This window comes from Mugil cephalus, chromosome 7 (genome assembly GCF_022458985.1).
Source record: "Mugil cephalus isolate CIBA_MC_2020 chromosome 7, CIBA_Mcephalus_1.1, whole genome shotgun sequence".
Lineage (NCBI taxonomy): Eukaryota > Metazoa > Chordata > Actinopteri > Mugiliformes > Mugilidae > Mugil > Mugil cephalus.
The window spans coordinates 19,244,366-19,271,188 of NC_061776.1; the positions used below are offsets into that span (position 1 = coordinate 19,244,366).

The 26,823-nt window shown below is 43.1% G+C and overlaps 3 protein-coding genes across 8 annotated transcripts; 1 reads left to right on the plus strand and 2 right to left on the minus strand.

The window, feature by feature from the left end:
• Positions 1-872: 872 nt before the first annotated feature.
• metap1d (methionyl aminopeptidase type 1D (mitochondrial)) lies at positions 873-9,838 on the minus strand. 2 transcript variants are annotated; one of them, XM_047589348.1, is made up of 10 exons: positions 9,737-9,838; positions 6,403-6,563; positions 5,679-5,828; positions 5,449-5,597; positions 4,352-4,394; positions 4,095-4,258; positions 3,908-4,005; positions 2,689-2,736; positions 2,521-2,599; positions 873-2,218 (listed from the first exon to the last, which is right to left on the minus strand). In XM_047589348.1, exons 1-10 carry the CDS (start codon positions 9,744-9,746, stop codon positions 2,140-2,142), a joined length of 981 nt encoding a protein of 326 aa, XP_047445304.1. In that variant the 5' UTR covers positions 9,747-9,838; the 3' UTR covers positions 873-2,139. The 2 variants fall into 2 exon arrangements, with proteins under 2 accessions (XP_047445304.1, XP_047445303.1); XM_047589347.1 differs by lacking the exon at positions 9,737-9,838 and adding an exon at positions 7,399-7,498.
• On the plus strand, positions 9,809-18,509 carry LOC125010594 (calcium-binding mitochondrial carrier protein Aralar1-like). Its single transcript, XM_047589340.1, has 18 exons — positions 9,809-9,913; positions 10,633-10,686; positions 11,718-11,863; positions 12,309-12,424; positions 12,765-12,904; positions 13,001-13,147; positions 14,056-14,194; positions 14,315-14,408; positions 14,550-14,634; positions 14,896-14,974; positions 15,071-15,229; positions 15,493-15,545; positions 15,735-15,815; positions 16,483-16,623; positions 16,725-16,863; positions 16,989-17,147; positions 17,246-17,336; positions 17,498-18,509. Exons 1-18 carry the CDS (start codon positions 9,902-9,904, stop codon positions 17,700-17,702), a joined length of 2,040 nt encoding a protein of 679 aa, XP_047445296.1. The 5' UTR covers positions 9,809-9,901; the 3' UTR covers positions 17,703-18,509.
• On the minus strand, positions 18,499-25,725 carry LOC125010595 (dynein, cytoplasmic 1, intermediate chain 2a-like). 5 transcript variants are annotated; one of them, XM_047589344.1, is made up of 17 exons: positions 25,559-25,725; positions 24,075-24,183; positions 23,855-23,981; positions 23,302-23,386; positions 22,878-22,940; positions 22,573-22,700; positions 22,397-22,486; positions 22,135-22,297; positions 21,926-22,025; positions 21,581-21,706; positions 21,348-21,494; positions 21,157-21,270; positions 20,937-21,070; positions 20,408-20,552; positions 20,177-20,317; positions 19,918-20,043; positions 18,499-19,785 (listed from the first exon to the last, which is right to left on the minus strand). In XM_047589344.1, exons 2-17 carry the CDS (start codon positions 24,180-24,182, stop codon positions 19,684-19,686), a joined length of 1,899 nt encoding a protein of 632 aa, XP_047445300.1. In that variant the 5' UTR covers position 24,183; positions 25,559-25,725; the 3' UTR covers positions 18,499-19,683. The 5 variants fall into 5 exon arrangements, with proteins under 5 accessions (XP_047445300.1, XP_047445297.1, XP_047445299.1 ...); XM_047589341.1 differs by having other exon boundaries at positions 23,302-23,437; XM_047589343.1 differs by having other exon boundaries at positions 23,302-23,437; positions 24,075-24,186; positions 25,559-25,723.
• Between the last annotated feature and the right edge of the window lie 1,098 nt (positions 25,726-26,823).

Genomic DNA, 26,823 nt, shown 5'->3' on the forward strand with positions numbered 1-26,823 from the left:
TAATGCCAAAGACCATCCTCAACATACATAGTCGAAGATTCACTTAAGGAGAGAGGAGGGTGAGGAGAGATCAGGAATGAGTCCCAACATGCAGGAAAAGAATGAGATGCAGGAGAGGGAATTCAGATCCGCAATCCAACGACACCTCACCCTGCCACTCCCTGCTCCTCCCTGCTCTCCTCTCCTCTCCTCTCCCCCGCCTGTACGAGCCTCTCTATCTCCCGTCTGCTTTATTGCAAACCTTTGATGTTTATCAAACTGTCATAATCAATGTATCATGTGTTAGTTGGAGTCTACTAAGAGTTGTTTATATGGCTCCAGATATGATTCATATGAGGCTTACATAACTACACAAAACACCCTCTTCTAAAGTCTACTTCACCGTCTGTCTTACATCATCTGTCGTTGTTTCAAGAAAAATTTAAAAAAAGATAAAAATTGAAGCTACAGTAAAATGGACTACAGGTCATTTTTCAAGTCTTTCTTGGCTTACTCTGTGTTGTTAAAGTGTGTTGTGTGTTAATAAAACCAGGATAAATGTACTTATTATCCTTATCAAATAAAATTGCGTGAATCACTTCCTGGCTGGACATGACCAGACAATACATCAGCTGACCCACCTTTATTTGTCTAACCCTTCCTGCCTCGCCCACAGCCTGGCACTGTCAAGAGCACACACACAGACACACACACAGACGCAAAAAGTGAAAACACACCCTCCACTTGGCTGGAATTCAATTTTTCCTCCAGCTTTCCTTTTTTTTTTTTTTTACTGTTTTCCCTTCAACAGACTCCTCCTCAGTTACAGTCACATTCAGTAGTGCCAAAACAACAACGCTGCAGGATAATGGACAGAGTCTTTGAGAACTTGATAATGTTGAATGACAAACTTTAATCCACACACATCCTACAAACTGCAGTCCAGCATGTAGACAAAGTAACTGTTATTGAAACTCTACTGGGCCTAGTAAAGGTCCAATGACCTTGTAACCATCTTTACAGAAACAGAAAAAGGATCTGTACCAAATATTTCTGCACTGTCATTTCTTTGCTGCGTTGAGGGGTTCGCCGTGTCAGTGAATTATATTTATTATTACCAAAACTGTAGCCAAAACTGAGACGTTAAGTTGGCCTAAGGAGGAGATTTTTGACAGCAATTAATTACAGTTGCTTTAGGCTGATGTCACATGAACGTTAAAGACATGAACCAGGCTTAAACACACACCGATTTACAGCTGTGTGCTCTTCTTTCATGACTAGGACATGAAACCTTTGACAGCTTTACACCAACCAGGCATAACATGATGACCACTGGCAGGAGAAGGAAATAACACTGTGTTATGACAATGTAGCACCCACCTAGACCAGACCAGACATGTTGCCAGACACCACAGGACACCCTCAGGAGGTCCATGTCCATTCTCTGATGAGTCACAACTGTTTAGGAGGCGCAAGGGAGACCAAAACAATATTATTGTGTTGGTCTCCCTTAGCACAATGTTATGTCTGATGGTGTGTGCTGCCACCTGCTGGCTCTACTCGACTACATGAAATGTCACCGGTTTAAGTGTTAAATATCTAATACACAGTTTTATTATTTCATGACTGTGAAACACAAACACAATGTGTGGTGAATTTAAATGAAAGCCGTGACTGTCACTTGTGTCTTCTTTTAATTTGGAGGATTTAAAAAATATAAATTTGATTTTAAGAAAAATATATAGCATATAATTAAGCATTATTTAGCTTTCTCTTCTGCGCCAGCATTTAAACAATAGAAGGGAAATATTTGTAAATATTTGGCGAATGATAAATATAAATACCTTGGTGGGTGTGGCTTTAAGACCCCCCCCCCCCCCCGATCCCTATTATGACACTATAAATACACACACATGCATAAAACTAAAAAAAAATAACAATAATGAGATGACTGCAGCCATGTTCCTCCTACACCAAACTACATTTACAGTATGCAATGCTGAGGTAATAAACAAAAAGCCCCTTTTTCATATTTTACAGTCTGAAGGATGCATACTTGCTTCACATGAGAGCAGGTGCATCACCAGTTTATAACCAGTTTATAAGTGTTTTGTTTTCACAAAAGGTTTTTTAGTTGATGTGCTGTACAGGTCAGCTCCCTCAGCTCTCTCCCTCCAGCTTGGTGAGAACGTCCACGCCGTCAGATGTGATGACCACCGTGTGTTCAAACTGAGCCGACCTGTCGAACAAAGAGCACGTGGAACATTTCAAATGAAGAGATCAGCACTTAGGGAAATGTGCTTAATTGTTTGCAAGAGGAGACCGAGTGTGAAACTGGAGCTTGGAGTCAGTGTTTACTTAAGATAAAGCCTGGAAAAGTTCTCCTCAGAGTTTAAAAATAGGCCCTCAGACATCGGCCCTATAATTAACACGTTGGATCTCGTTTGGTAGAAAGCCACACGCAAGCAAGAAATGTAAACACACCAATTTGTGGCTGTGGGTACTGAAGGCGTTTTGGGGATTTTTGTGTGTGTCACGTACCTTTTATCATCTACAGACACCGCGGTCCACTTGTCCTTCAGGACTCTGAACTCCGCTGACCCCTCCATTATTATGGGCTCTGCAGAACAATGGACGTTATCACTCGAACACCAATGAACACTGGAATCTGACTGCGCACACAAACACTGTTAAAGTGTTACTACTTACCTATTGTGAAAGCCATCCCTTCATCCATGACTATGTCGTTGTCGTTAGCTGAAAATAAGAGACTGTGGAATTAATAAGAGACTCCAGCAGCATGAACAATTCATTTTACCTTCCACATTATTAGACATTTTGACAAACATGGTTTATTACAACGAATATGCTTTATTTCAAGACAAGCCTCATACAAGAGCTGGTTAAATAGACAGAGCTACACTGATCGGGCATAACATTATGACCAACTTGAGCAGAAACAGGTGTGTCCTTGCTCCCAGTGTGAACTCCACTGGTGTATTACTGCGAGTGAGTGAGTGCAATAGGTGCGGCTTGGCAGCCACGTTTCCGTCAGTCTGCCTCAGGGCAGCTGTGAATACTGAGGCAATTTACCACCACTAGGGGGTGACTGTTTGACCGAATGAATAATGCATCCAATTGTGCCTCCAGCATAGTTTTCTCGTCAGAGAATGGACATGGTCCTTCTGAGGGCGTCCTGTGGTGTCTGGCAACAGAATGTCGTTAGTGGGGGTCTTTGGGTCCTATGTGTCCTATGGATCATCACACAGATATTTGATCAGTTTGGAGGCCAGGTCAACACCTTGTGCTTCATGTTTTTTTTAATTTTTTTTTTTAGTTTTTCCTAAACTATAATTTTGTGTGTGTGTCTGCGTCAGGCTGCATCCTGCTGCCATCAAGGAGTGTCACTGCTATGGGGTGGGGGTGTCTGGTCGGGTGTAGGTGGGTGGTACATGTCTAAGTAACATCCGCACAAATTCCAAGTCAAAAAGTTTCCCAGCAAGAACGCTGAATATTCACAACATGGCCACCGCTATTTATTTAAAAGTAAATGTCACAACCTTTGTGGTTTATGCCCATGACTGTCACAATACAGCACTGCTCTGACGACACATTGTTGACAGCGCTGTCGATATCCTCCTCACTTCTCATATTACTTATTATTATCTTTTTGTCTGATTTATGAAAGCAGAACTTGAGGCAATTCATGCTGCTGTCAATCAGGCTAATTATGCACATGACCGTGCACAAAAGAGGATTTTATACGTTCAGATTTTTACAGATGTTTACTTCTTATTTGTGAAGTTAAAAAAGTTAATGAAATCTCAAATTACAAAGTACGAGAGATTTAGGTTAAAAACACAAACATGCTCTGAAGTCTAAAGTCAGAGAGAGGCACTAGACAACATAACTACAAACTGAAAATTACCGTGGTGCCAGATCTCAGGATGGCAGTGAAAGTAGGAGCCTATCCCATGTCCAATGAAATACGGGCACACAAGGAAGCCGTTCGCTTGGGCTATTTCACTACAGGCAGAAAAAAACATACAATGCTATCAAATGGTATTTAAGCATTTTACATGGGTATTTATTGTGCATAGACCATGTGTGTGTACCTGATAGTGTTTCCTATAACACACAGCTCTACACCTGGTTTGCAAGCGGCAATAGCCTCGTCTCTGCATCGCCGGGCTGTTTCCACGAGTCGCTGGCCAACCTCATCCACCTGACCAACCAAGTAGGTTTCTGAGGTGTCACCATGGTAACCTTCCAAATACACCTATGAGGGTAGTCAGGAGTAAGTAGTGCGTGGTTGAGCAATCATATTTACAGTCATGTTACATGCTATATTAGTGTCTTTGCGTCGACTTACAGTGACGTCAATGTTGATGATATCTCCATCTTCAAGTTGCCGACTGTGGGACACAGTGAAGTTAAAAGATGAACCGTGTATACAGACAATCTCTTACTTTTTATAAGAGCACACATTAGGGTTATAACTAAATATTTCACACCAACCTAAATAGACAGCTGAGGGCATATCCTCCTGAGACCCAAGCTTTTATTTATTGTGTGTTGTTATTTCTCCAAGGACCTAAGTATTAAAAACTAAGCATCATCTTTGAGCAGGACATTTAATCCCAACGTCCTCAAACAGGTACTTGCTAATTAGCGACGCTGTAGCTTGTTACTACTGATAGAATTGGTTAAATTTGTGAGTCATATCAAACTAGAAGTTTCAACCATAAAAATAAGAATAATATGAAGATTTTGCTGAAATTCCCACTATCATGCTACTTTTTTTTTTAATGCTGACTAGTGTTTTGACCCTTTGCTACCACTAGATGGCAGATAAAGGCGTCCACTTATGAAGACAATGGGTCTAAATGAAGCAGAATAAGCTGCAACAAACCTAAAACGTAATGTCCCCATGCGAGGACGCTGGGTCTCAGGAGGTTAAATATCAATTTCTTCTCTTCAGTCCAAGTCCAACTTATAAAGATTTGACTTAGACTCAGATAGACTTCAATGATCCACGAGGGAAATTACCTTGTCACCGTAACTTCGTTGCACATAAAGTAAACAATCATAAAAAACACAAGAAAGACAAAATAAATGAGATTAATTTAAATGTTGTTAAATGGGTTTAACCTTTAAATAAAAATAATCCGCACCAGTTGTGTTTATTCATTCAACGGTAGAATCTCATTTTGTGTAAAATCGTGTACTGATTTTACATCCAATGAAAGGTCTTCTCAGATTTTACGCCCTTCCCTCCTAACAAAACCAATCTGGAGCGGTGGGTTGTTGTTGCTCTTACGATCTGAGCAGGTTTGGCTTGTGGGGGGGTGAGGGGACTCCAAAGCTTTCAGTTTTTACAGGAAACACATAAATACATCTAATACACAGCACTGCAGTATTTTGTTTTTGTGCAGCCAGTTGCTGTGAGTGAATGTCCTGCTCATTTACCTGTCAGGTATCCCATGACAGATCACGTTGTTCACAGATGTGCAGACTGACTTGGGGAAACCTCCGTATCTGAGAGGGGATGGGTAGGCATTGTGCTTGATTGTCTCCTGGTGCACGATGAAGTCTATTTCATCCGTTGTCATGCCAACCTGAAAAGCCACAGGTTATAACTGCTGTGTTGGCTTCGGTGACGGAAACACAAACTAGACTTGCAGGGGTTAGCTGCTTACTTTCAGACTGCGTCCAGCCAGCAGCAGCACGTGTCTCGCTAGCTGACACGCTCTAGTCAGGCCTTCGATCTGCTCTTGGTCTTTGATCTCTATGTAGTCTGGCCACTCTGGGACCAATCCAGTGCTGACATAGTCAGGCCGTAAAATATGCTACAGTAATGGAGAAGAAGGACGTGGTATTACAGATGGATCACAGTTTTGTCATATACGTTTATATAAAATAGAGCCATTCAGAGATTACAGATCTAACTACAATATAAACTTATGAGTTAGAAAGACAGATTCATTTATGTATAAGAGTGTTTGCCAAGTTGATTACTCATGGTCCTGCTAGTGTATTTTAAGTGCACTTCTTGGGGCTAGAAAATGTGCAGCTCAGTAAAGAATGGAAGAACTGAGTCATGCAACAATCCTCTGAAAACATTACCCTCTTTAGTTTAACACAGTCAGTTTATAATAGATATGAATGATGACTTATAATCCCATCAAAATTTGCAGAGCAATAGTTTACCGATTACTGAATTTAGCTCAAGAAATTTTAGAAATCTGTTGATGATACTAATGCCACTGTCATTGAAAACTTTTGTGATAGCCTGACCAGTATGACTGGCATGGAGCCACAGGGAACGTATCTTTAAAAGATTAAAAAGTTCAGAAAATGCATTCTAGCTATGCATTTGTTGCCTCACCTTATTTAGGCATGACGTTAGACAGAGTACTGTACCTTTGGTACTGCGTAGGGAGGCCTTACTGCAGCTGGACGAACCACATTGTGAGAACTTTTCCACTTCCTCCAGAAGAAGCGCCGGTGTTGCTGACACAGTAAGGCTGTGGAGGGACTACCACTTCCTAAACAACCAACCCTCCGCAGGAAACTGCCCAGACCTGGAAAAAAGGAAAGCAACACAATGATGTAGAGAGAACTCTATTTATGAATACAAATGTTGTGCGTTTCTACTTATAATAAGAAAGTGCTCGTGTTTAGATTTTCTGGGATTCTTTCTTTTTTCACTTGTTCAGCAATGACTAACTGAAACTTTTATTTCATTCTCACTATTTGGTATTATGTGTGACTAATACTCCAAAAGCTACATCTGGATGAGAGGGTCAATTATCAAAAGCGCTGGATTGTGCCAGTGTGTGGAGTTGTTTTGATATCTACATCTGGGGTTGTAGTGGTCTAGAGCATTGTATGTATTGTATTATGATATTGTAACACGTGATACATAATTGAATACATGTACAATGCAATCTATTATAGGCATGCTCAACATAGGCCGCTGCATTGGATTTTAATAAACTGGGTGACAAAGTGTCTAATGGGTGAATATGATATTGATACACTAGCAAAGATATACTTTTGTCATTAAAAAGTGGTTGCACAACTAAAATTCATGAACACTAATCTATCTAAATGTCTTTAAATGCTAACATTAAGTAATTCTGCCCGTGAGTGTGTCAACGTGTATTCACTTTAAACACCTTACCCCCTCCATTTAAAGCTACGTACTATAATCAACTATTTAGTCATTAATGTAGCACTGTTAGCCGGTACGATTCTTGGTTAGACTACGACCATGCTGCGACTATTTATATAATAACACAGGTCTTTTGTGTTTTCTTGTATTTCCTAGATGGGCACTTTGTTTTTATACTACACGTGAACTCCGTGAACAGTTGTGAGCTGTGTCCCTGAGTAAAAATATCTTCACTGCAGTACCTTGTCTTGCGGCGACTCCTGCAGAACAGTGCGCCGCCATGATTGTTTATTTCTGGTCACGTGTTCCGGAAGTTATCTGACGTAGACATCCACGCTCAGAGATCACTTTCACAAAGAAACGCCGCAGCTTTTCTTCATTTTAGTGTTTAAGTGTAAATATAAGTTCAAGTGCAAATTTAGTTTTTCTTGTGAATTACTATATTTGCATAATAAGTATCAAAAATATTATTTTCTTATTTCTATCATCTGTCCTTACATTAGTGAAAACGAATGCATTCTAACAATTGTCCCGCACTAAAAATCTTGGCTTCATGAGGGTTATGATATTTCCCAGCTCAGGTTTGTACTGTCACATATTTCTATTATTTCGACAACCCCATTTAGTCAGTGAGATAGGCCAAATAACAGGCACTGTGTAATTTAATCCAGTCCAACAGCACCTGAAACTCCATCTGTCTGATGCTGTTTTAACAAAAACTGAATGTTATTGCTGTGAAAGAAGCAGCAAATGCATATGTACAATAATAAGTCGTATCAATTGCTTATGTCATCTTGATCACAATAATATTTAATATACTGCCTTTGAGTTGAACAATCCAAACCTTCAAAACATGCAGGCAATTGTTTATAGCGCAAGTATTTTCATTAATAGCGCTGGTTCAACCTGTTCTCTAAAATAGCCCCAGGGATGTTTTTAACCCTTTGAGTGGCAGGCATATCAGAAAGATTTCACATTTCTAGTACGATGCATTTCCTCTACTTGGACTGTATCTCAATTTCAGTTTCCACTCAACCTCTAAAAAAGTTTGTTTTATTTTATTTTATTCCTTTATTATCACTGGTGAATGTGAAGCACTTTGTTACCCTGTTTTTTTATTTTTAACTTCTTTCTTTTACTGTGTCTTTGATCCATCCTTAAAACATCAATTGAAGTAGCAGTCACTCCTCAAGATCCAGTTGTACATCCTGGTTACAAAATTCCTCAGGTATTAATAATATTCACAAATTTAAATTGGTTTATCTATTATTCTGCTGTTAATATGATTGCACAAAGAATGGTGGATCCTCATCATGCTGTAAATGATCTAAAGAAACTGCATGGGATAGCTATAAGTGTTTTCACGGCTGCTGGGGGTCTCCTAACTCCAACCAGGCGCCCTAATACCCCCAATTTAAAAACCAAACATACATTTAAACATTTCTCTAGGACAGTACATGTTGCAGCGGTTGTTAAACAGTTACATAACACAGGTCATGGTAGGCCTGTAGGAGGTCACCACTTATCAGAGAAAACAAACACTGCTGATACCTCATATTGACACCCCACCAAGGTCAGTGAAGGTAAACTCCACCAGGACTGAATAAACAGAAAGGGAAATAAACCCTCATCTCATCTTATCTTCTACTACCGCTTCATTCTCACTAGGGTCTCGGGGGTTGCTGGAGCCTATCCCAGCTGGCATCGGGTGTGAGGTGGGGTACACCGTGGACAGGTCTCCAGCCTGTCGCAGGGCTAACACAGAGACAAACAACCATTTGCACCCACACTCACACCCATACCTAGGAAGAATAAAAAATAAATAAGTAAATAAATAAATAAGAAATAAGCAACACGCACTGGATATTAAACTCCTTTCTGTGAGGACCAAGGGAGACTAGATGTAGTAGCAGCATTAATAGAAGAAGTTTTATCTTTTAAAATAAAAACGTCCAGAGGACAGGATGGTACAAGGACCTTTAAAACCTACAGAACAACTGCACATTAGAATGAAGTTTTAATTACAGTTTTATGAAGTGTTAGTTAAAAAAAAAAAGTACCACATTATAGCATGTTAACATAAATTGTGTGAAGTGGTTAAAACGTTTCAATGACTTTAACCTGTGTGTACATACAAAAATCTTCCCAGTTATAGAAGTTGTTAGAGTTACATCCAAAATAAAAGTTGTAGCAGAAGCATTAATGATAGAAGTCAATAAGATAGGTTGTCATTGAGAGTTTATTAGAACCAACATCTTTTGTGGAAGTTCATCAATAGCAGTAGTAGCAACATCGGTAGGACTAATGTGTCTAGCAGTAGCGGTAGGAATAGCGTGGCAGTAGTATCAGTAACAGCAGAAGTTCCGGAAACAGAAATATTAATACATTGTCACTGTATGTTTGATACAACGTAATCGCAAAATACTCATCACGGCGATGTTTTTAAGAATAATAAAATACAAAGAAACACTCATACATAGGCACTCACTAAGAAGAATATTCACGGCAGCTGCATTAACCACAGTCGCAACAATAGCAGTTTGCAGATGTTTACTCAGAATCAGAGCAAGATAAACACACCTGGTTGCATCAGCTTTCGTATTTTTACTGTGAAGTTAGCTGGTAGGTGACTTCCTGGTCTGTGTCTGTGGACCACGGTGTGTCTGTCTGTCTTTCTGTCTGCATGCGCTGAGGGCGTCCTCCTCCTCCTCCTCCTCCTCTCACTGTACGTGACGTCTAACCAGCATGGCGGTCAAGGTGACTTGAGCATCGCTCTCTTACCGATTTTCAAACCTATACTTCGCCGCGTCGGCATGTCCTCCGCTCGGTTTCTCGCGTATGTGCCGCTGAAGCTAGACTTTACGGTCCTGTCCGCGTGGAGCGTCTCGGATGCGGCGCTCTCCGACCGCTGTGGCTGTGTCTGTGCGCTAGCTGGCCCGGCTGGCCTTCGGCATTCACACGCAACCTCCGAGTTAGCGACTAAATGCTACACAGCTGCCGGGTGCCACAGCTGGGCCGAGATGCCTCCAGCCCGGCTCGCTTCTTTCGGCGCCTTTTAAGTGCTCTCATCCCGCCGTGTTAAGTCCGTGTATAGCTTTTCATGCCCCTGCTACAGTGTGTGTCCTCTGGCTAGCTGGCTACCTACCCGGTTTTGTTAGTTGTAGCTTCAGCAGGAGTTTGAATTATTAGCTGCTTGACTGTTTTAGCTAACCGCAGAACTCGCTAAACTAGCTGGGTTTTTGACTTAACCTATCTTTGAATGTGTGCCATTCCCCTCGCCCTTGTTTGTTTCTCCTTGACAGCAATGGTCGTTTCAAGGAGACATCAGCTCAAACTGGTTTTGGCTTCATGTCATGTCGAGTATGGCGTCTGTAAAGTCTGCTGTAGTCTGCACCGTCTTTAGTTGTGACTGTAAAGGCTTCACATTCCCATTGTGAGGAAATGTCCTAATGTTACTCTGTCGTGTATCATTTTAGGTGCAATCGACCAAACGTGGGGACCCCAGTGAGCTGAAATCCATCTTCCAGAAGGTAAGACTGACCAGATTTCACTCCAGTAAAACCAGCCTCAGGCTGTAGCATCGATCGGCTGTTTGTATGTGTTGAAGCCTGTTTTTCTCTCAGTGGATGGGGCTTGTAAGGTTTTTGTCATGCGGTTTAAATTACAGCATTAGTTTGGGTTCATCCACACACTGCTGCTGTCACGCTAATGTCACCCTAACTTAATAGTTTGACTGAGGGCACGGTCATCAGTTACTCTTAAGTTGTTGTTGTTGTTTTTTTTTTGTCTGACAGATTTTGACGCAGCTTATGCTTTTTGTGCAAAAAAAAAAAGGGTGCAATGTGTTTTTCTGACATGTTTTCGATGGCCATAGGATGGCGATGATGACTGTAGAGAATGGTTTATTTCTGAGCATGGGCGTGTGAGACTTTTATTCTGAAGGTTCAAATCTCTGTTCACACAAACTGGTCCAAGGTGGGACCTGCATGTCATTGAGTATGTATGGATCAGAGAGACTTGTCACATCAGTGCTTTTGTATAAAAAAAAAAACAACAAAAAAACAAAAGACAACAATTTTGCGTTGCTCTTACATGTAAGGTTATGCTTGGTTTGATCCGTTAAGACTTGGTTAGCCTTCACCTTGATCCACTATCTTCCTCATTGTGTGCGTGGCCTAGTTATGCGGCCCAGCAGTTTTTAGTACCCACATGTACACGGGTCGAGTGACTTAGGAGGCCAAGCCATAAACTCCTTCATGTGCTAATGTTTGCTGGCACATAGGTGACCTTGGTTTGTCCAGGTCCAGCACGAATACCCAGCTCAGTTTAGTAACAGCTGAATGTGGGCTGCGCTAACCTCAGAATATATATATTTTTTTATTGACACGAAGCATTTTTTGGAAACTGTCCTCAGCTTGTAACTTATTAGCAAGAACATGGTTCAACAAAGCTGCTGATTAAAATCATGCTACAGACATAACTTAAAGATAAACTACCAGTTGTTGCTGACATGTTTTTTTTTTTTTTGTTTGTTTTCTTTTTGTTTTGCTTCTCCCGTCAGTACGCCAGCGTAGCGGACAAAGATGGAGAGCGGTTCATGACCCCGGGGGACTTTGTCCAGAGGTATCTAGGACTGCACACCCAGATCCACCACAACCCCAAAACTGTGCAACTCATCGCTGCTGTGGCTGACACCACGAAGGACGGGTACGTACTGACCGTGCTCACTCATGTGCGCGTTCGCTTCTTGTCATCACTTATTGAACATTTATGTAGCTGCGCTTAGTGATTATCAGACACGGCTTATAATAGATAAGATAAAACTCACTTTCACTCCCAGTTCCAGTGCTGTGTCATACATACGCGGGTCATACGACTTCATGTTCTGATCTGTTCGGGCAAAAAAAAAAAAGAGAAAGACTGAAACTGTCAGAAATAGTAATGTAATTTACTGCCTGGCATCACAGTTAACATGAAAACTGTATTGTATATGCTTGCAGTGTCTTAACAAAGACTGTTAAAGAGATTTTTTTTTAATGTTTGTGTACTCTGACCTTTGCTTCATTCCAAAGTCTTAAATGTCTTAAATGAAGTGTTTAATCATTTAACCTGATTTATTTATAAACTCTCTTCCTCTTATCCTCAATTGCAGGCTGATCTCGTTCCAGGAGTTCCTTGCGTTTGAGTCGGTGCTGTGTGCCCCAGATGCCCTTTTCATAGTAGCCTACCAGCTATTCGACAAGACTGGAACTGGAGATATTTCCTTCGGTACGGGCCTGCGACTTATTTTGCCTGACAGCTTTGGGTTAAGTTCATCAGACTTTTGATAAAACAAATTGTACAATTTTGAAGTCATTATTTTTTTTTATGGTGCTGTATCTTCAGAGGAATCGACATGTGTTCTTTCAGTAGAGAAATAATTACCCAACAGCACATTGTTGACCAGATTACTTAAGCTTATTCATTACACATGGAAGGACTTGCGTAAACCGTCACGTGCACCGTTTCTTGTTTTTTTTCCTTCCTGTTTCCTTTTTTATGTCGTACACACAAAGCCGTTTGAAGTTTGTCTGAAAAAAAATAATTTAAACGCGCATTTGTGCTGCAGAGAATGTGCGGGACATCTTCGGCCAGACCACTGTGCACCACCACATTCCCTTCAACTGGGACTGTGACTTCATCCGCCTGCATTTTGGCCACGACCGCAAGAAACGCCTCAGCTACCTCGAGTTCACCCAGTTCCTGCAGGTACGTCCTCTCGTTTCTTTGACTCTGTTTGTCACGCACCAGTTTTTACGTTGACTGCATTTACACTCGGCCTCGTGTGACGTCGCGTTTCTCCAGGAGCTGCAGTTGGAGCATGCGCGTCAGGCATTTGCCCAGAAGGACAAAGGAAAGAATGGCGTCATCTCTGCGATGGACTTCAGTGACATTATGGCCACCATCAGACACCACATGCTCACACCCTTCGTGGAGGAGAACCTTGTCTCGGTGAGTGTGTCCGTGTGGAAGTGGAGCCCACTATTAGTATCATCCACGCCTGATAGGGACGGAGTTTAACAGCATCACTGGCAAATGTAATCCACTCTGACCTCGGGGGTTATCAGGGGTTCAAAGGACAATACTGGTCTTTTTCAACTTGGATAATCTTTTAAGCTTTTCTCAGGCTCTTTATTGTTCTCACTAGAGATTGACTCATGGATTTTTTAGGGCTGATATCGATTTATTTATTTATTTATTTTTTTTACATCAGCCTCAGCCGATAGTTGCTGCCGATATTTGGAGCAGATGCTGCTTTTTCTCCCTCCATTTACATGATGAAAATGACCCAATGATAACCAGTGTCACAAGTCTAACCAAAAACATAAACATTTATTGAGAATATGTAACGCTCTTATGCATACAAAATAAGAAAGTTAAAAGAGGTTAAGTTCAAGCAATTTCCTGTTTCCAGCTGCCCACACTCCGTTAATGGGGGAGGGGCAATGTATGGGCTGCACGGGTCCGCAGCGTCTCCCCCACGTCTCTCTGTAAATCTTGCCGGGAAAAAGTGTGTGTGTGTGTGTGCATATCATCGAACACACACAGTAAAAAAAAAAACAAACAGTACCAGTAAAAAAAAACCAAAACAAAACAAAAAAAAAATGCAAAGATCGGCCTGATATATAGATAGTTCTCAAGTTAAAGGTGTTTCCATAATTTCTCTCCATCATTCATCGGTAGTGAGTGGTGATTAACATTCTGATTTACCTGACCTTGAGGTAGAGGCCTTGCTCTATTAGAGGAAGCTGATCATTTAAACTATTCAGGCACTGGCTCATTGATTCATATTTGAGAAAAAAAAAACAGCTTATTTCTGGTTGAACTAACAAGCCTTTTTTTAATCTTTTTTTCCCCAGGCTGCAGGTGGAGGCACCTCTCACATGGTCAGCTTCTCCTACTTCAACGCCTTCAACTCCCTCCTGAACAACATGGAGCTGATCCGCAAGATCTACAGCACGCTGGCCGGCTCGCGGAAGGACACGCTCGTGACCAAAGGTGAACAGATTTTTATATCACTGTTAAGCTGTAGACGTCCTTTCTAGCTAAGATGGCACGCCGCTGTCATAAATGTCAGTTTTTTATTGACAAGGTATTCCTGTCTTATCTGTTCCGCAGAGGAGTTTGTTTATGCCGCCAACAAATTCGGTCAGATCACTCCCATGGAAATCGACATCCTGTACCAGTTATCGGGCCTGCACTCTGCCTCTGGGTAAACACTCACTCTGCTAATCAGCCCAGAATCTGTAAAGTCCATCAGTTTAATGCCTGCACTCTAGTCATATTAATGCTCTGATCTGAGTGTGTGTGTGAGACGCTGACGTCGACAGTAACGATAGAAAACGTGTTTTAGGCGTCTGAACCTCGCTGACATTGAGAGGATAACCCCATTAGAGGAAGGATGTCTGCCCTATAACCTGGCTGAAACCCAGAAACAGGTAGGATGAGTGTATCAAAGACAAGTGGTGGCATCACCGGCTTCACATAGACTCTAGTATTTAGTTAATAATTGCAATAATTATGTTTCACCTAATCATCTCAGCCAGAACAGACTGGTGATGTAACTCACTGAACTTATGTTATTATTAATAATAATATATTAGGTTATTACAACCATGGAGTAGTAAACTTGGAGTAGATGAACAAAGCCTGAAAATCTATAGACAATCATCATGGTCCCAAATGTGTTTTTTCCTCAGGCTGGGGACAGTCCCAGGCCCGTGTGGCTTCAAATTGCAGAGTCGGCCTACAGGTTCACCCTGGGCTCCATCGCTGGAGGTGAGTTATCCCGTGATCCGAGACATATCGCTCTTTGACGGACACACGCCAGCCTCTGCTGTATTCGTTCTGAGTTTTTTTTGTGTGCCTTCACAGCCACGGGAGCGACGGCAGTGTACCCCATCGACTTGGTGAAGACTCGTATGCAGAACCAGAGGTCCACGGGGTCCTTCGTGGGAGAGCTGATGTACAAGAACAGCTTTGACTGCGCCAAGAAGGTGCTTCGCTACGAGGGCTTCTTCGGCTTCTACAGAGGTAGGCAGAGCCAGGATGAGTGCGCGCGTGCTCTTTTGTGTGTTCATCTTAACCGTAACCGCTTCACGTCTCTCCACTTCATCATTCTCATCATGTCTCCACCGACATGTTTTTGACGTCCTGTTTTTCCGTCTCCTTATCCATCTTTTTTTTTTTTTTTTTTTTTTTTGTCCTTTCGATTTCTCCTCTCATGCGCCTGTTTGCCCAGTATTACTAATGAAATGAGATTCTCCTGTCACTCAATCCCCCATGATGCCTCACAGGTCTGGTTCCTCAGCTCATAGGCGTCGCTCCTGAGAAGGCTATCAAACTCACAGTGAGTACCTCTCCACACGTACACAGTTTGAACATCTTGACAGGAAAATGTGAATCTGTTTGAAAGGAAAATGCATTGTCGATGTAAGATTACTGTAGCAACAGCTCCACAAATCCAAGATTAAAGAGATTTATCAACTGACACTGAATTATCAGCAGCCTCATGCCTCCTTGTGTTTGTGTCCCGCAGATGAATGACTTTGTGAGAGATAAATTCACCGAAAAAGACGGCTCGGTCCCTTTATTTGCTGAGATTTTAGCCGGTGGCTGTGTAAGTACCGTACCCCGTACACGTTTTACTCTCATCTATATTCTGAACGCTTCTATGAACACTATATAAGCAAATTCTCATTCAGTCTGATAGCAGAGGTTTGCTCATGCCATAAAAAAGTAATTAAAAGTCATTTAAGTGCATATGAAACAACTCCCAGAATGCTATGTTCAGTAGCATATTTACATGCCTCCCCCCCCAAGAAAGCCCAGTCTGATCTGATTGGTCAGCTCCAGTGGCCTGAGCGTGCAGCAACGCCCATATATGGTAGATTGAAGTTGGCCGACGCTGCTGTTGAGAAAAAGACATAAAAATTCAAGAGATTATTTAATTGGATTCAAAATAAGTATACGCCCACAAGTGCAGGAGGAGTCATCGGAATTTTGAAATTGCTTTCCAGGAAAGGACAAACCCCAAAATACTTTTAAAAACTCAGCTCAGTACAAGACGTTCAGTGTACAAAAACACATTCAGTTTGATTTCATTGGGACTTAAACACACTCATAATTAAACATGACATTACTGACGGTGGATTAAATAACTGAGTGACCGATTGGGAGTTTTCCGTTGGTTCCCATCCCTGAATGACAAACATGTGACGTGCAGGAGAGGACTTTTAGTTTTGAGGCGTGTGCATGAACAAGCTCCTCCCCCTCTGTTCCCCCAGGCCGGCGGCTCTCAGGTGATCTTTACCAACCCTCTGGAGATCGTGAAGATCCGTCTGCAGGTGGCGGGCGAGATCACCACGGGACCGCGAGTCAGTGCTCTAAGTGTGGTCCGTGACCTCGGCTTCTTCGGCCTCTACAAGGTGACGTTCCGCCATTTTCTAAACGAGCTTCTTTCCTCGCCGTGCGAAGAGGAGCTGTTTAATTGACCGCCTGTCACTCTGTCTGTCTTTAATCTGTCTAGGGTGCTAAAGCTTGCTTCCTTAGGGACATTCCCTTCTCCGCCATCTATTTTCCTGCGTACGCCCACATCAAGTCCCAGCTTGCTGACGAACAAGGCAGAGTGGGACCTCTGCAGCTTCTCACTGCCGGAGCAATTGCAGGTAATCTCAGATAATGACTCGGAAAAACAGTCGGCGCTCGATCGTTGCGTGATTCACCTGAGAAATGTCAACCGAATTATTCTCAAAGCAGCCTCACCAGATGTCTTTTTAAATCCGTCTCCCAGGTATCCCCGCAGCCTCCCTCGTGACGCCCGCCGATGTCGTCAAGACTCGCCTGCAGGTCGCGGCGAGGGCAGGACAGACCACCTACACCGGGGTCATCGACTGCTTTAGGAAGATCATGAGAGAGGAAGGCTTCAGGGCTTTGTGGAAGGGAGCTGGAGGTGTGTGTCTGGGTTCTGTTAGACCAGCAGAGTCTGCGGATCTCGCATCGTTTGCATATTTAAATCGTATTGAATTGTCTTTCTCTTTCTGTCTGCAGCCCGTATGTGCAGGTCCTCTCCTCAGTTTGGTGTGACCCTGGTGACGTATGAGCTTTTGCAGAGGTGGTTCTACGTCGACTTTGGAGGACAGTAAGTAAATCAGTATTATACCAACAAGAACAAGTTCACTAGAAGCAGCGCTTTCATGAACTCTACAGTCAGATTCTACTTGACCTCTATTTTGGTACTTAGAACTCACCACTATAATAATTGTCAGTGCAGCGATGACACCTTTCTTCTCCCGTCTGCAGCCGTCCATCGGGATCCGAGCCCACTCCCAAGTCTCGCATCTCAGAGCTCCCTCCCATCAACGCCGACCACGTCGGAGGCTACCGCCTGGCCGCCGCCACCTTCGCCGGAGTGGAGAACAAATTCGGCCTCCACCTTCCTAAATTCAAGTCCTCCGGCGTGGTTTCCATGCACCATCTAGAGGCCGCGCCTGCCAAGGCACCATAGAGGTCCACATCTCCATATCACTTCGCCATCCCTCCTCCTCCACTACCAGGAGCCAGACACTTAGATAGACACACAACCAAAGCACACAGTTAACACACACACTCCACAAAACAAGGGGGCCGGGACCACCAGCCCGTCACTCTCTCCGGAAGGGGGAGGCGTACTCCGGCGATCACTCGCCAGCCGTGAAGGGCGGAGAGCTGGCTGCAGCAGCGTACAGGAGAGGAGACGGCGACGGGGACCAGAGCGCTGACTGTGTTGTGTCTTCGGTGGCTGCATGCTCCTGGAAGCTTCATCCTTTGTGTTCTTCTCTCAGCAATTGTTTAAATCGGAGTCTCGGACACTCCTCTGTCTCATGAGTAGCTGATATGATTTTTAATTCTGTTTTCTGTCTGATACTCAGTGTGAGCAGGACTTCTCTTATTGGAAAGCGGGCTTAGGAAAATAGTAGGCGGATCTGCGCGGTGTGTGGGGCTTCACTCTCGATCACTCCTCACACAGGAGGCTGAATACTGTAATGTACATACTGTAGAACTGTACTGAGAAGATGTTACAAGAAAAAAAAGCTCAGCAACATATATTTGCCTCATTGCACAGTAACTGTAATGTAACGGCAACGTGGGGCCTTCGGTCTCTGAGAATCACTTACTGATGTACAGACGTTTTCAATTGAGTGTTCTCATGAAAACGACAACAACAAAAAAAAACAAGACCATGAGCAGAGAATAAGGTATTAATAAATTAAATGTATCTGGATTCAGTCATTGTATTTTAATGAAATAAATCATCCATATGGTTTTAATTTTACCAATATCTCTTGAGTTTAATTTCATTGGGAAAGTGCAACCATTAAGTGTATCAGGAACAGTAGCAGGGAAGGATACAGTGCGACCAGTCAACGCAGAATACTGATCTTGTCACATCGAATATGGTTGCTACGAAGCATTTTCAGCTCATTTTGAACACTGAAATCTTTACTAGCTCGGTGAGGTTGGAAGCTGCATCATGAAAGGAATGAATGATTGGATGGAAAATGGAAATAATGGTAAAAATGAGTTTTCAACCTCAGCTTTACACCTTCACTCCAACTTCTTTTACTTCTAGAGTCATAGAACCAGTTTCTACTAGTTACACAAATATGAAACAATAAACTTTGGTACAGAAAAAAAAAACCTTTTAACTGCACAAGTGTCAACAAATTCAAGCCAAGTAAAGTAACTGTTTTTGCCTGTTGAGTAGCTTATTGTGTTAATAGGATTGTACGGGTTCAAGCTTGTAGTATAAAGCAGCTTTTTATCAGAAACAATACACAAAATATTTAAATAAGTGCAACCACCGTAATAAATATTAAATATTGTAGTGGTTTAAAAAGAACGACATGCTTGTACACAGGCCAGAGCGTCCGTGTGAGCACTCGAGCTGTTTGAGTTGTCGGATTCGAGGGCCGCTGAGGATATACGATAGTGTCATGTCAGCTTTACTTTCTGCCTGAAGAGTTTGCCAGCCGTGCACAAGCGTGTCCGGAAAATATTAAAACATGTAAAAACACTCAAATGGTAATAAAAAGGTGCAAGTACAAAGGTTTGCATATTTTAAAAAAAAGGGCTGAGTAGGTTGAGGCCTCAGGAGAAGAGCAGTGTCTGGAGCCCTGAGGATGTTAATCAAAGCTAGAAGTTAAGAGTGGACAGCCACGTCAACGCTGACAATCACTTCCTGTATCCCTTTACGCTGAACTTTCAACCGCTTACTGTGACTCCGGTTCCTCCACTACTAATGCTACACGCGACGTCCATTGTTCCTACAGACAGACACATTTAAAAACATCTAAAGGCTGCCGTGTCCATTCGTTCTAGCTCTGCGCATCTCCTCAGGCCAGTTTTGTTTTAGGTGGAAAAGCTGGAAGTCAGAGAGAGCAGCTCCTCTGACCATGTCATGTAATGTGCTATAAGTGTGTAGTGTACTGGAAATAAACGCATGGACATCAGACGTTGGCTAGCTCCTCGGCTTCATCTCGGTTCTCGTTGATCTCGGCCAGCGTCCTGACGAAGCGCGTCCACTCGTCCGCCTTGGGCACGCAGATTTGCTGCAAGAGGAGCGACGTATCAAAACAGCATTCGAGCCAACAGTTGGAGAGAAAACTACTGCCCTGTTTCTTCAGTAGCAACGAATGAAAGTACATGTAGAAATAACCGAAATATTTAATACAACGGCTCACCTCGCCGACGTCGTAGACCTGCACCTGTCCGTCAGAGTCACCGGTGGCAATCTCCTTTCCAGTGTGAGACCACCTCACACGGTTCAGAGCTGGAGCCCCATCCACACACACACTAGCGGTGGGAACCTAAAACACACATATGAGCTTATAAAGAAGCTGTATTGTGATCCCAAAATGTGTAAAATGTGATGAAAGCAAATTAAGATTTCAATTCATCTTATTGTGGGGATTTATTGTGTGATTTATGATCTGTGCGTACTTCAGTATCGTTGTTGAGGTTCCACAGGTCCAGGCGTCCAGAGAGATCCACACAAGCAAACAGAGCAGGGTGGGTCGGAGACCACATCGCATCGTAGACGTAGTCACAGCTGTCCTCAAATGAGTACAGCGGACGGGTACTCTACAAAGACAGAGGGAGAGATGGACTTGCGTTAGGAAACAACTGTGCATCTAATACTACACTGTTAGTGTGCGACTGTGTGTGTCTCACCTTGGTGCTCCAGAGTTTGACGGTCCAGTCAAAAGAGGAGGAGATGAAGAGGTGAGAGAAATCCACAGGTCCTCCAGCGCTGTGACAACTCAGCCCGGTCACTGGGCCGTGGTGGCCCTCAAACACTTCAGTGATGCCCGCCTTGCTGTAACACACACATCAGACAACTGCTCTGACCTCCACTAACTACCTTCATTATCCAACAGCTAATAGCTTCATAGCTCCTCCACCAATAGTATCTCTTCCAGTTTCTGCTTTTAAACAATGAGTACAGTCTACTGCCACCTGCTGGTATGAAGTATTATTTCCTTTTATGCAGTTGTGGAACATAGAGCACGTGGTAGCTGGCTGTTGGCTGCTGTGTTAGTGGTAGTGTTCAAGTGCAACTTTTTACATCAAAAACAGGTAATGTGAGGTGATGTTACAGTCAGACTTTGATGCTGGTTTGTTGCGTTGGGTCCTTCGTACATGCGTCATCCAGACCTTCAGTGAAACCCATAGAATACATGTTGCACACGAGAGCACTCACCTGCCGTGGCGACAGGCGGTGTACACAGAGCCGTCCTCGCTTCCCACCACAAAGTTGTTCACGTCGCCCAGAGGAAACGCCATGGATGTGACAGCCACCGCCTTGCTCTGTTTGAAAACCAGCTCCAAACTGTCCTGCAAGGGAAAAACACACGGCCTCAGACGCATGTGACCCTTATAACAGCGTGTCTGTAATCATCCACAGAAGTAGTTCAGTGTACCTGTGGCTGGGAGAGCATGTCAAGGCTCCAGGAGCACATCTTGCCGTCAGTGGAGATGCTAATCAGGTTGTTGGCGTTTTGAGTTCCCACCACATTCACGCAGTACACTGGGTGCTGAGCACAAAAGAGAACATTCAGATACAGATACAATGACGCAGAGTGTGTGCAGACGTGACGCTCCGGTTTATTACAGTGTGTGCAGCAGCAGACAGGGGAGTTCTCTGAACAGGGGTGCGCTTGTTGCTTCTGTTGTCCCATAAGACTATTTGTCCGGAGTACGTCCCACCCACCACCAGGTTGGGGTGAAACTTTGCGAACCCGGCCGACATCACCTCAGACTGCAGTAAGACAAAAATAAATCATTGCTTCCTCCACAAAAACAAACACAAAAGATGTTGCCACTTTACGTGAGCTCTTCTCTTACCTGACAGTGGAAAATGTACTCGGGTGTGTCCTTCTTGTATTTCATGTTCCAGACCAATGCCACGCCATCAGGCTCATGAGGCGCGTCCTCATTGTTGTTGTATGAGGCCACCAGCAGCTCTGGATACTGAAGGGGACATTCAGTCAAGATTAGAGAGAATCATTCAGAATCCATACGGGTCTACTTGAGAATCAAAGGTTTGTCTTAAATCCAGAATTAATGATACAGGCTCTCTCTGAGTCAATAACAGGGTCTGATATTTATAGACAGTAGGATGTTGAAGCCACGTCTGCAGATTGGATCTGTATCAGGTAACTGTTTTGGAGATGATCCAACCCCTCTTACCTGAGGAGACCAGTCGAGACAGGTCACCACCCTGTTTTTAGTCCAGCGCTCGTCAGCAAAATGTCTGTTCAGAACAAGCTTTGCGCCGGCCTGCAAGTCACTGGACGGGACAGAAAGAACATAAAGCTCAGTTCTCAGTTCAGCTGTTCTCTCCGCCCCTCATTCTGACCTACAGCATGTACGCGTAGTGTTTCTGTCAGGTGCCTCACCCCTCTTTGTCCTCGAGATCTTTCCCGCTGTAGTCAAAGCAGACGTCCACCTGCTCAGCCAGAGCTCTCTCCACAATTCTGCTGCCACGCTCAAAAAACGTCAAGAACTCTTCAGAGTGCAGGACCTGCAGCTTCTCCTCTTCCGTAAGCTCCTTGGGAGTGTCTGAAATTCAGAAGAAAAAGGAAAACAAAACAATTAAGTATGTCACTGGCAACTCACGGCTTGACTGACATCACCTAGAAACGTCGCTCCTGCCCTTACCTTCCTCCTGCTGTTCACCCTGTTCATCTTTCTCCTCCTGGTTGTCGTCTGCTGATGGGACAGCTGTTATCTCCTCATCCTCTTCCTCATCTGGAACAAAGACAGATCCAGGTTGCTTGGACTTTTGATTCAGCCAGGGTGAAAGGTAGGGCAAATCTTCTGTCATAGTTGTTCACCTGCTTTTTGATTGGTGTGTATCAGCGCCTCTGTGGGCGTCTGCGTTTCCTTAGAGTAGGACACCATCTCCTTTGGGACGAAGTCCACCTGGGTCACTTTGGACATGCCGAGTCTCACAGCTCCACGTCTACACATCCATAGCATCGTGGAAATGAGCGTACACGCGTATGCGGTACAAAACACAATTTAATTGCGATTTCTTTACATTCACAGACGAAATGTACACAAATATCATTTGGACAAATCTAAGATGAAACCACAAAAAACTGGAAGACAAGCTAAAAGGAGAGAGGAGGAGCAGTACCCCATGAGCTCAGAGTCGGAGTGGAGTTGCAGAGTAGAGGGGTCAGGATCCCAATGCAATGTCCTTATACAGCCAAACCACCAGATGGTGTTAGTAAGAGAGAGAGAGAGAGAGAGGACAGAGAAAAAGAAAGAGGAAAACAAGAAGTTGAACCCGAACACAGAAGACGGGCAGAAGGTGAGGCACATAAGAGATGGTAGAGACGGGAGACAGCAAAAAGAGTTCAAGAAAGACACAGAGAGAAGAATGGAGTGCGTGTTAATTGAGAAACAAAGCGTGCCGGTGAAAAGGCAAAGAGCAGACAGGTCAGAATTCATCAAAATATAATTCTCTTGTTAATGCACAACACTCAGCATGCAGGTCCTTGATTAAATCCCATTACCTAAAACAACCAGATACCTCTCACTGTCACGCGCATACAGACCTTGGTCCTGCATTTCCGTCCCCAGAATCTTGGCTTCCGGCGTCGCTGCCCACTGATTTGTTGGAGGGAGACATGGGGGCAGGGACTAGGTAGTGAAACAGACACGTATCTTCTGTTACTACCCGCAGGGGCTGAGCTGTAGAGATGTGCGTGTTTGCCAGTGCATAAGTGAGTCAGTGAGTCAGTGAGTGAGTGAGGGAGTGAGTGAGGGAGGTGATAAGTGGATGAGGGGGAAAGGAAGAGACATACAGAAGAAGTGTGTGAATGAGTGGGTGAATGCATGCAGCAAGGAGGGACAAAACATAAAAGGACAAAGGGGAGAGAAGAGAGAATGAAAATAAATGGCAGGCAAGTTTTAGGTGTCATGCACACAACATGTAAAATGTTCAGAAATCGAGTTGTGGGGGAGAAATGGGAGTGAAAAGAAGCTAGACCAGAATGTTAGACTTAGACTACAAACGCTGCAAATCCATCAAGCAAAAGATTGGAATATTAGAGGACATAAGTGGGGGAGCAAGGTCAAAAGAGAAGCATGCTGGCGTTGTGCGTTTACCGTGGGGAATGTCAGGGGTGATGCCAACACTCTGCAGCAGAGCCTCAGCCTCCCTCCTCTTCCTTTCCAGATCAGAGTCTTCATGTCCGACCGAGGACCCTCCTCCCGACTCACGTTTTGAATCTCCCTGCAGAGCACAGACACACACGGCTTCAATACGACAACGTCTCACATTGTTAGAGAAAACAGCCCTGCAGAAATTGGAGTTTCAATAACGCACATCTTTCTTTTTCTTCTCTTCCTCTTTCCTCTTCTTCTCCTCTCGAATCTGGGCGATTCGTTGCTTCTTTCTCTCCAGCTCGGCCTTCAGCTCACTCTTGTCAGACATTCTGCTGGAGGCAGAAGGTTGTTGTTGAATCGTGAAGAGACTGAATGGAAACATTAAGCTTACAGAGTGTTGAGCGACTAGGTTTTACTATGTTTTAAGCTACAAATTAAGCCATACCTGTCATGTGACTTAATTTGACCTTTGACCTTACTGTGAGAACTTAGCCAGGAGATAAAAGTGCCGCTGAACAAGGGATCCTTCAAATAAGACAGTATTATTATTAGTAGTATGTTATAATAAATCAGTACTGGGAAAGAATATGTTATTTTACTTTTTAAACTGTTATTTCTGTGCTGGAATTAGTAATTAGTATGAGTCTGCTGACAGAATAAAATGGACAACTATTTTGAAAGCTAAATACATAAATACCAAAAGATTTCCAGGTTTCTGATTTCCAAATCCAAGATGTCCTAATAGTTTTTGTTTTGTTTTATTTTTCAAACTGTTTAAAACTGAATATCTTTAAGCTTCAGACTGTAGGTTAGGTCAAGCTTGAAGGAAGAGATTATATACTAATACATCAGGGGAATGCATCTGTCGTTGATGTTGAGGTCAAAAACTGCAGTGGTTGAACCATTAAATATACATTAAATAATCTTTCCCTTGGGACTTACAACTTACCGGCAGCTTTTTTTTTTGTATTCAGGCATACATATCAGTGTTGTAGCTTTGGCTGTCTGAGCTTCTATTTGTGCAGAAATACATGGTAGCCCTGGGCCTGTCACATTGGGAACATGTGAACACCAGCCAGCTAATGACAACAATGTCCTCTTTATCTTTTTTTCTCCATAACATTACAGCTAACTCTGAATGTACCAGAAGGTGTATTACATAAGTACACCAACTATATATATACAGTATTAGGAATCCTTTAGTTACATTCCTTCAGTACATTTTCTAGTCTTTTATTTTTATCCTGTTAAAAGGCAAAAATTGGAAGGGTTTTTAAAATGTTAATCATATCGGCAGATAACGTACACACAAAAGCTAATCCACTGTTTACACCGTAAGGATACTGAAAACCACTCCACCCACTGTCATAACAGCAGTAAAATAAAAAAATAAAAAAATAAATAAAACCAGCTACTCTTCGCCTTCTTTTATTCCATTATTCATCGCTCACTTTGCTTACTTTGCTACTGTGTATTATGGTATTGTGTGGGCCAGGACCTGTCAAAGCATGTTTATAATCTAATTAGCGGTTCCTCTTTGAGCACAGGCGGCTATCCGTGTTAGCATGCTAATCTCCATGGCAGCCAGCGGGCCTACAATAAGATCCTAACGGTAACATCGCAAACCAACGCCCGAGCTTTCCGGCTTGGCTTCCTCTCAATAAAAGGCCAAAACAACACAGCTATGAATGTGCAATAACATACCTGATGTCAGACGTTAGCCTTAAGTACACAGGCGACAAAAGAATCCAGTTTCAAAGACGTAAATTCTGAGAAGAGATGATGGACGGAGAGACTGATGATGCTGGAAGAAGAGACAATAATTTGGTCCGCGTCCCTCTTTTTCTTCTTCTACGGTTGGCCGCAAAAGCCGCTTTCCAGTAGTGCACCGTCTCCTCCTGCAGGCGGACTCATGCGTTACTTCTGTGAGACACTGCACATTGCCTGGACAAAAAAAGGAGTCGCCACCTGGATTTACCTAAGCAAATAGGTAGGAGCCTCTTATTGGATAATCACTGCATGAGTGATTATCTTTCAGCTGGCGACAAGCTATTTAACCCCAACTGATGCAATGAGTAGCTTCTCAAAACAACCATTTCTGTTTTTCCTGATGGTACGGGCATATGCCAAGACTACAATGCCAGGATTCATGAGGCTAAAATAGCGAAAGAGTGGTTCGGGAGTCCAGACCTGAATTCCACTATAAATATTTGGGATGAGCTGGAGAAGGCTTTGTGCAGTGGTCAGACTCTCTCATCATCAACACAAGATCTTGAAGAAAAACGAATGCAACATAACACTGCAGAAGCTTTTTATCGTAACAATACCACAGAAAATGTGTGCTGTAATCAAAGCTAAAGGCAGACCAACCAGATATTTGAGTGTGTGACTTTTTTTTTTTGGCCAGGCAGTGTATGTGCCAGTTCAGGACAATAGGTGCATTGTAATATGAGTACTGCGCTAAATCTTAACCTCACGAAGGTCAGGGTATTCAGACTTTGTTTAAAACGACTGAGAGACATTTTTGTTTCCATCTGTGTGTTCATGTTGAAGGCTGTGGTTTGTAGTGCTGTTAAATCACATGTTTCCATTATTCTGACAACCAAATTTTAGTCATTGGGCTAGACTTAATAACAGAAACACTTTAGTATTTAATTCAATCCAACTTAACAGCACCACAGACTACATCCCCCATAATAATTATATATATATATATATATATATATGGAGAGAGAGAGAGAGAGAGAGAGAGAGATTTTAAACCTTTATTTGAAAGCACAGCTGACAGAAACAGGCAATGGAAGGCAGAGAAGGGGGGGAATGACACGCAGGAAAGGCCGCTCTGTGCGGGATTCAAACTGGGGCCGCCTGCACAGTAAAGTGATGGCATAGTATTTATAAAGGTGTATTTAGAATACAGATGTGTAGGACTGGTATGTTAAAATTAACTGACAAGTAAATGTAGTTTA

Bases quoted from the DNA above. Each gene is read 5' to 3' on its own strand.
- metap1d (XM_047589347.1), bottom strand. From the start codon at position 7,438: ATGGCGGCGCACTGTTCTGCAGGAGTCGCCGCAAGACAAG. The intron at 4,395-5,448 runs GTAAATGAGCAG...TGTGTCCCACAG, and splicing joins TGTCATGGGATACCTGACAG to TCGGCAACTTGAAGATGGAG. The intron at 2,600-2,688 runs GTAAGTAGTAAC...ATTGTTCTGCAG, and splicing joins AGGGATGGCTTTCACAATAG to AGCCCATAATAATGGAGGGG.
- LOC125010594 (XM_047589340.1), top strand. The intron at 10,687-11,717 runs GTAAGACTGACC...TTCTCCCGTCAG, and splicing joins TGAAATCCATCTTCCAGAAG to TACGCCAGCGTAGCGGACAA. The intron at 14,975-15,070 runs GTGAGTTATCCC...GTGCCTTCACAG, and splicing joins CCTGGGCTCCATCGCTGGAG to CCACGGGAGCGACGGCAGTG.
- LOC125010595 (XM_047589341.1), bottom strand. From the start codon at position 24,182: ATGTCTGACAAGAGTGAGCTGAAGGCCGAGCTGGAGAGAAAGAAGCAA. The intron at 23,438-23,854 runs GTAAACGCACAA...ACATCTCTACAG, and splicing joins CACCCCTGACATTCCCCACG to CTCAGCCCCTGCGGGTAGTA. The intron at 22,941-23,301 runs GTCTGTATGCGC...TGGCTGTATAAG, and splicing joins GACGGAAATGCAGGACCAAG to GACATTGCATTGGGATCCTG.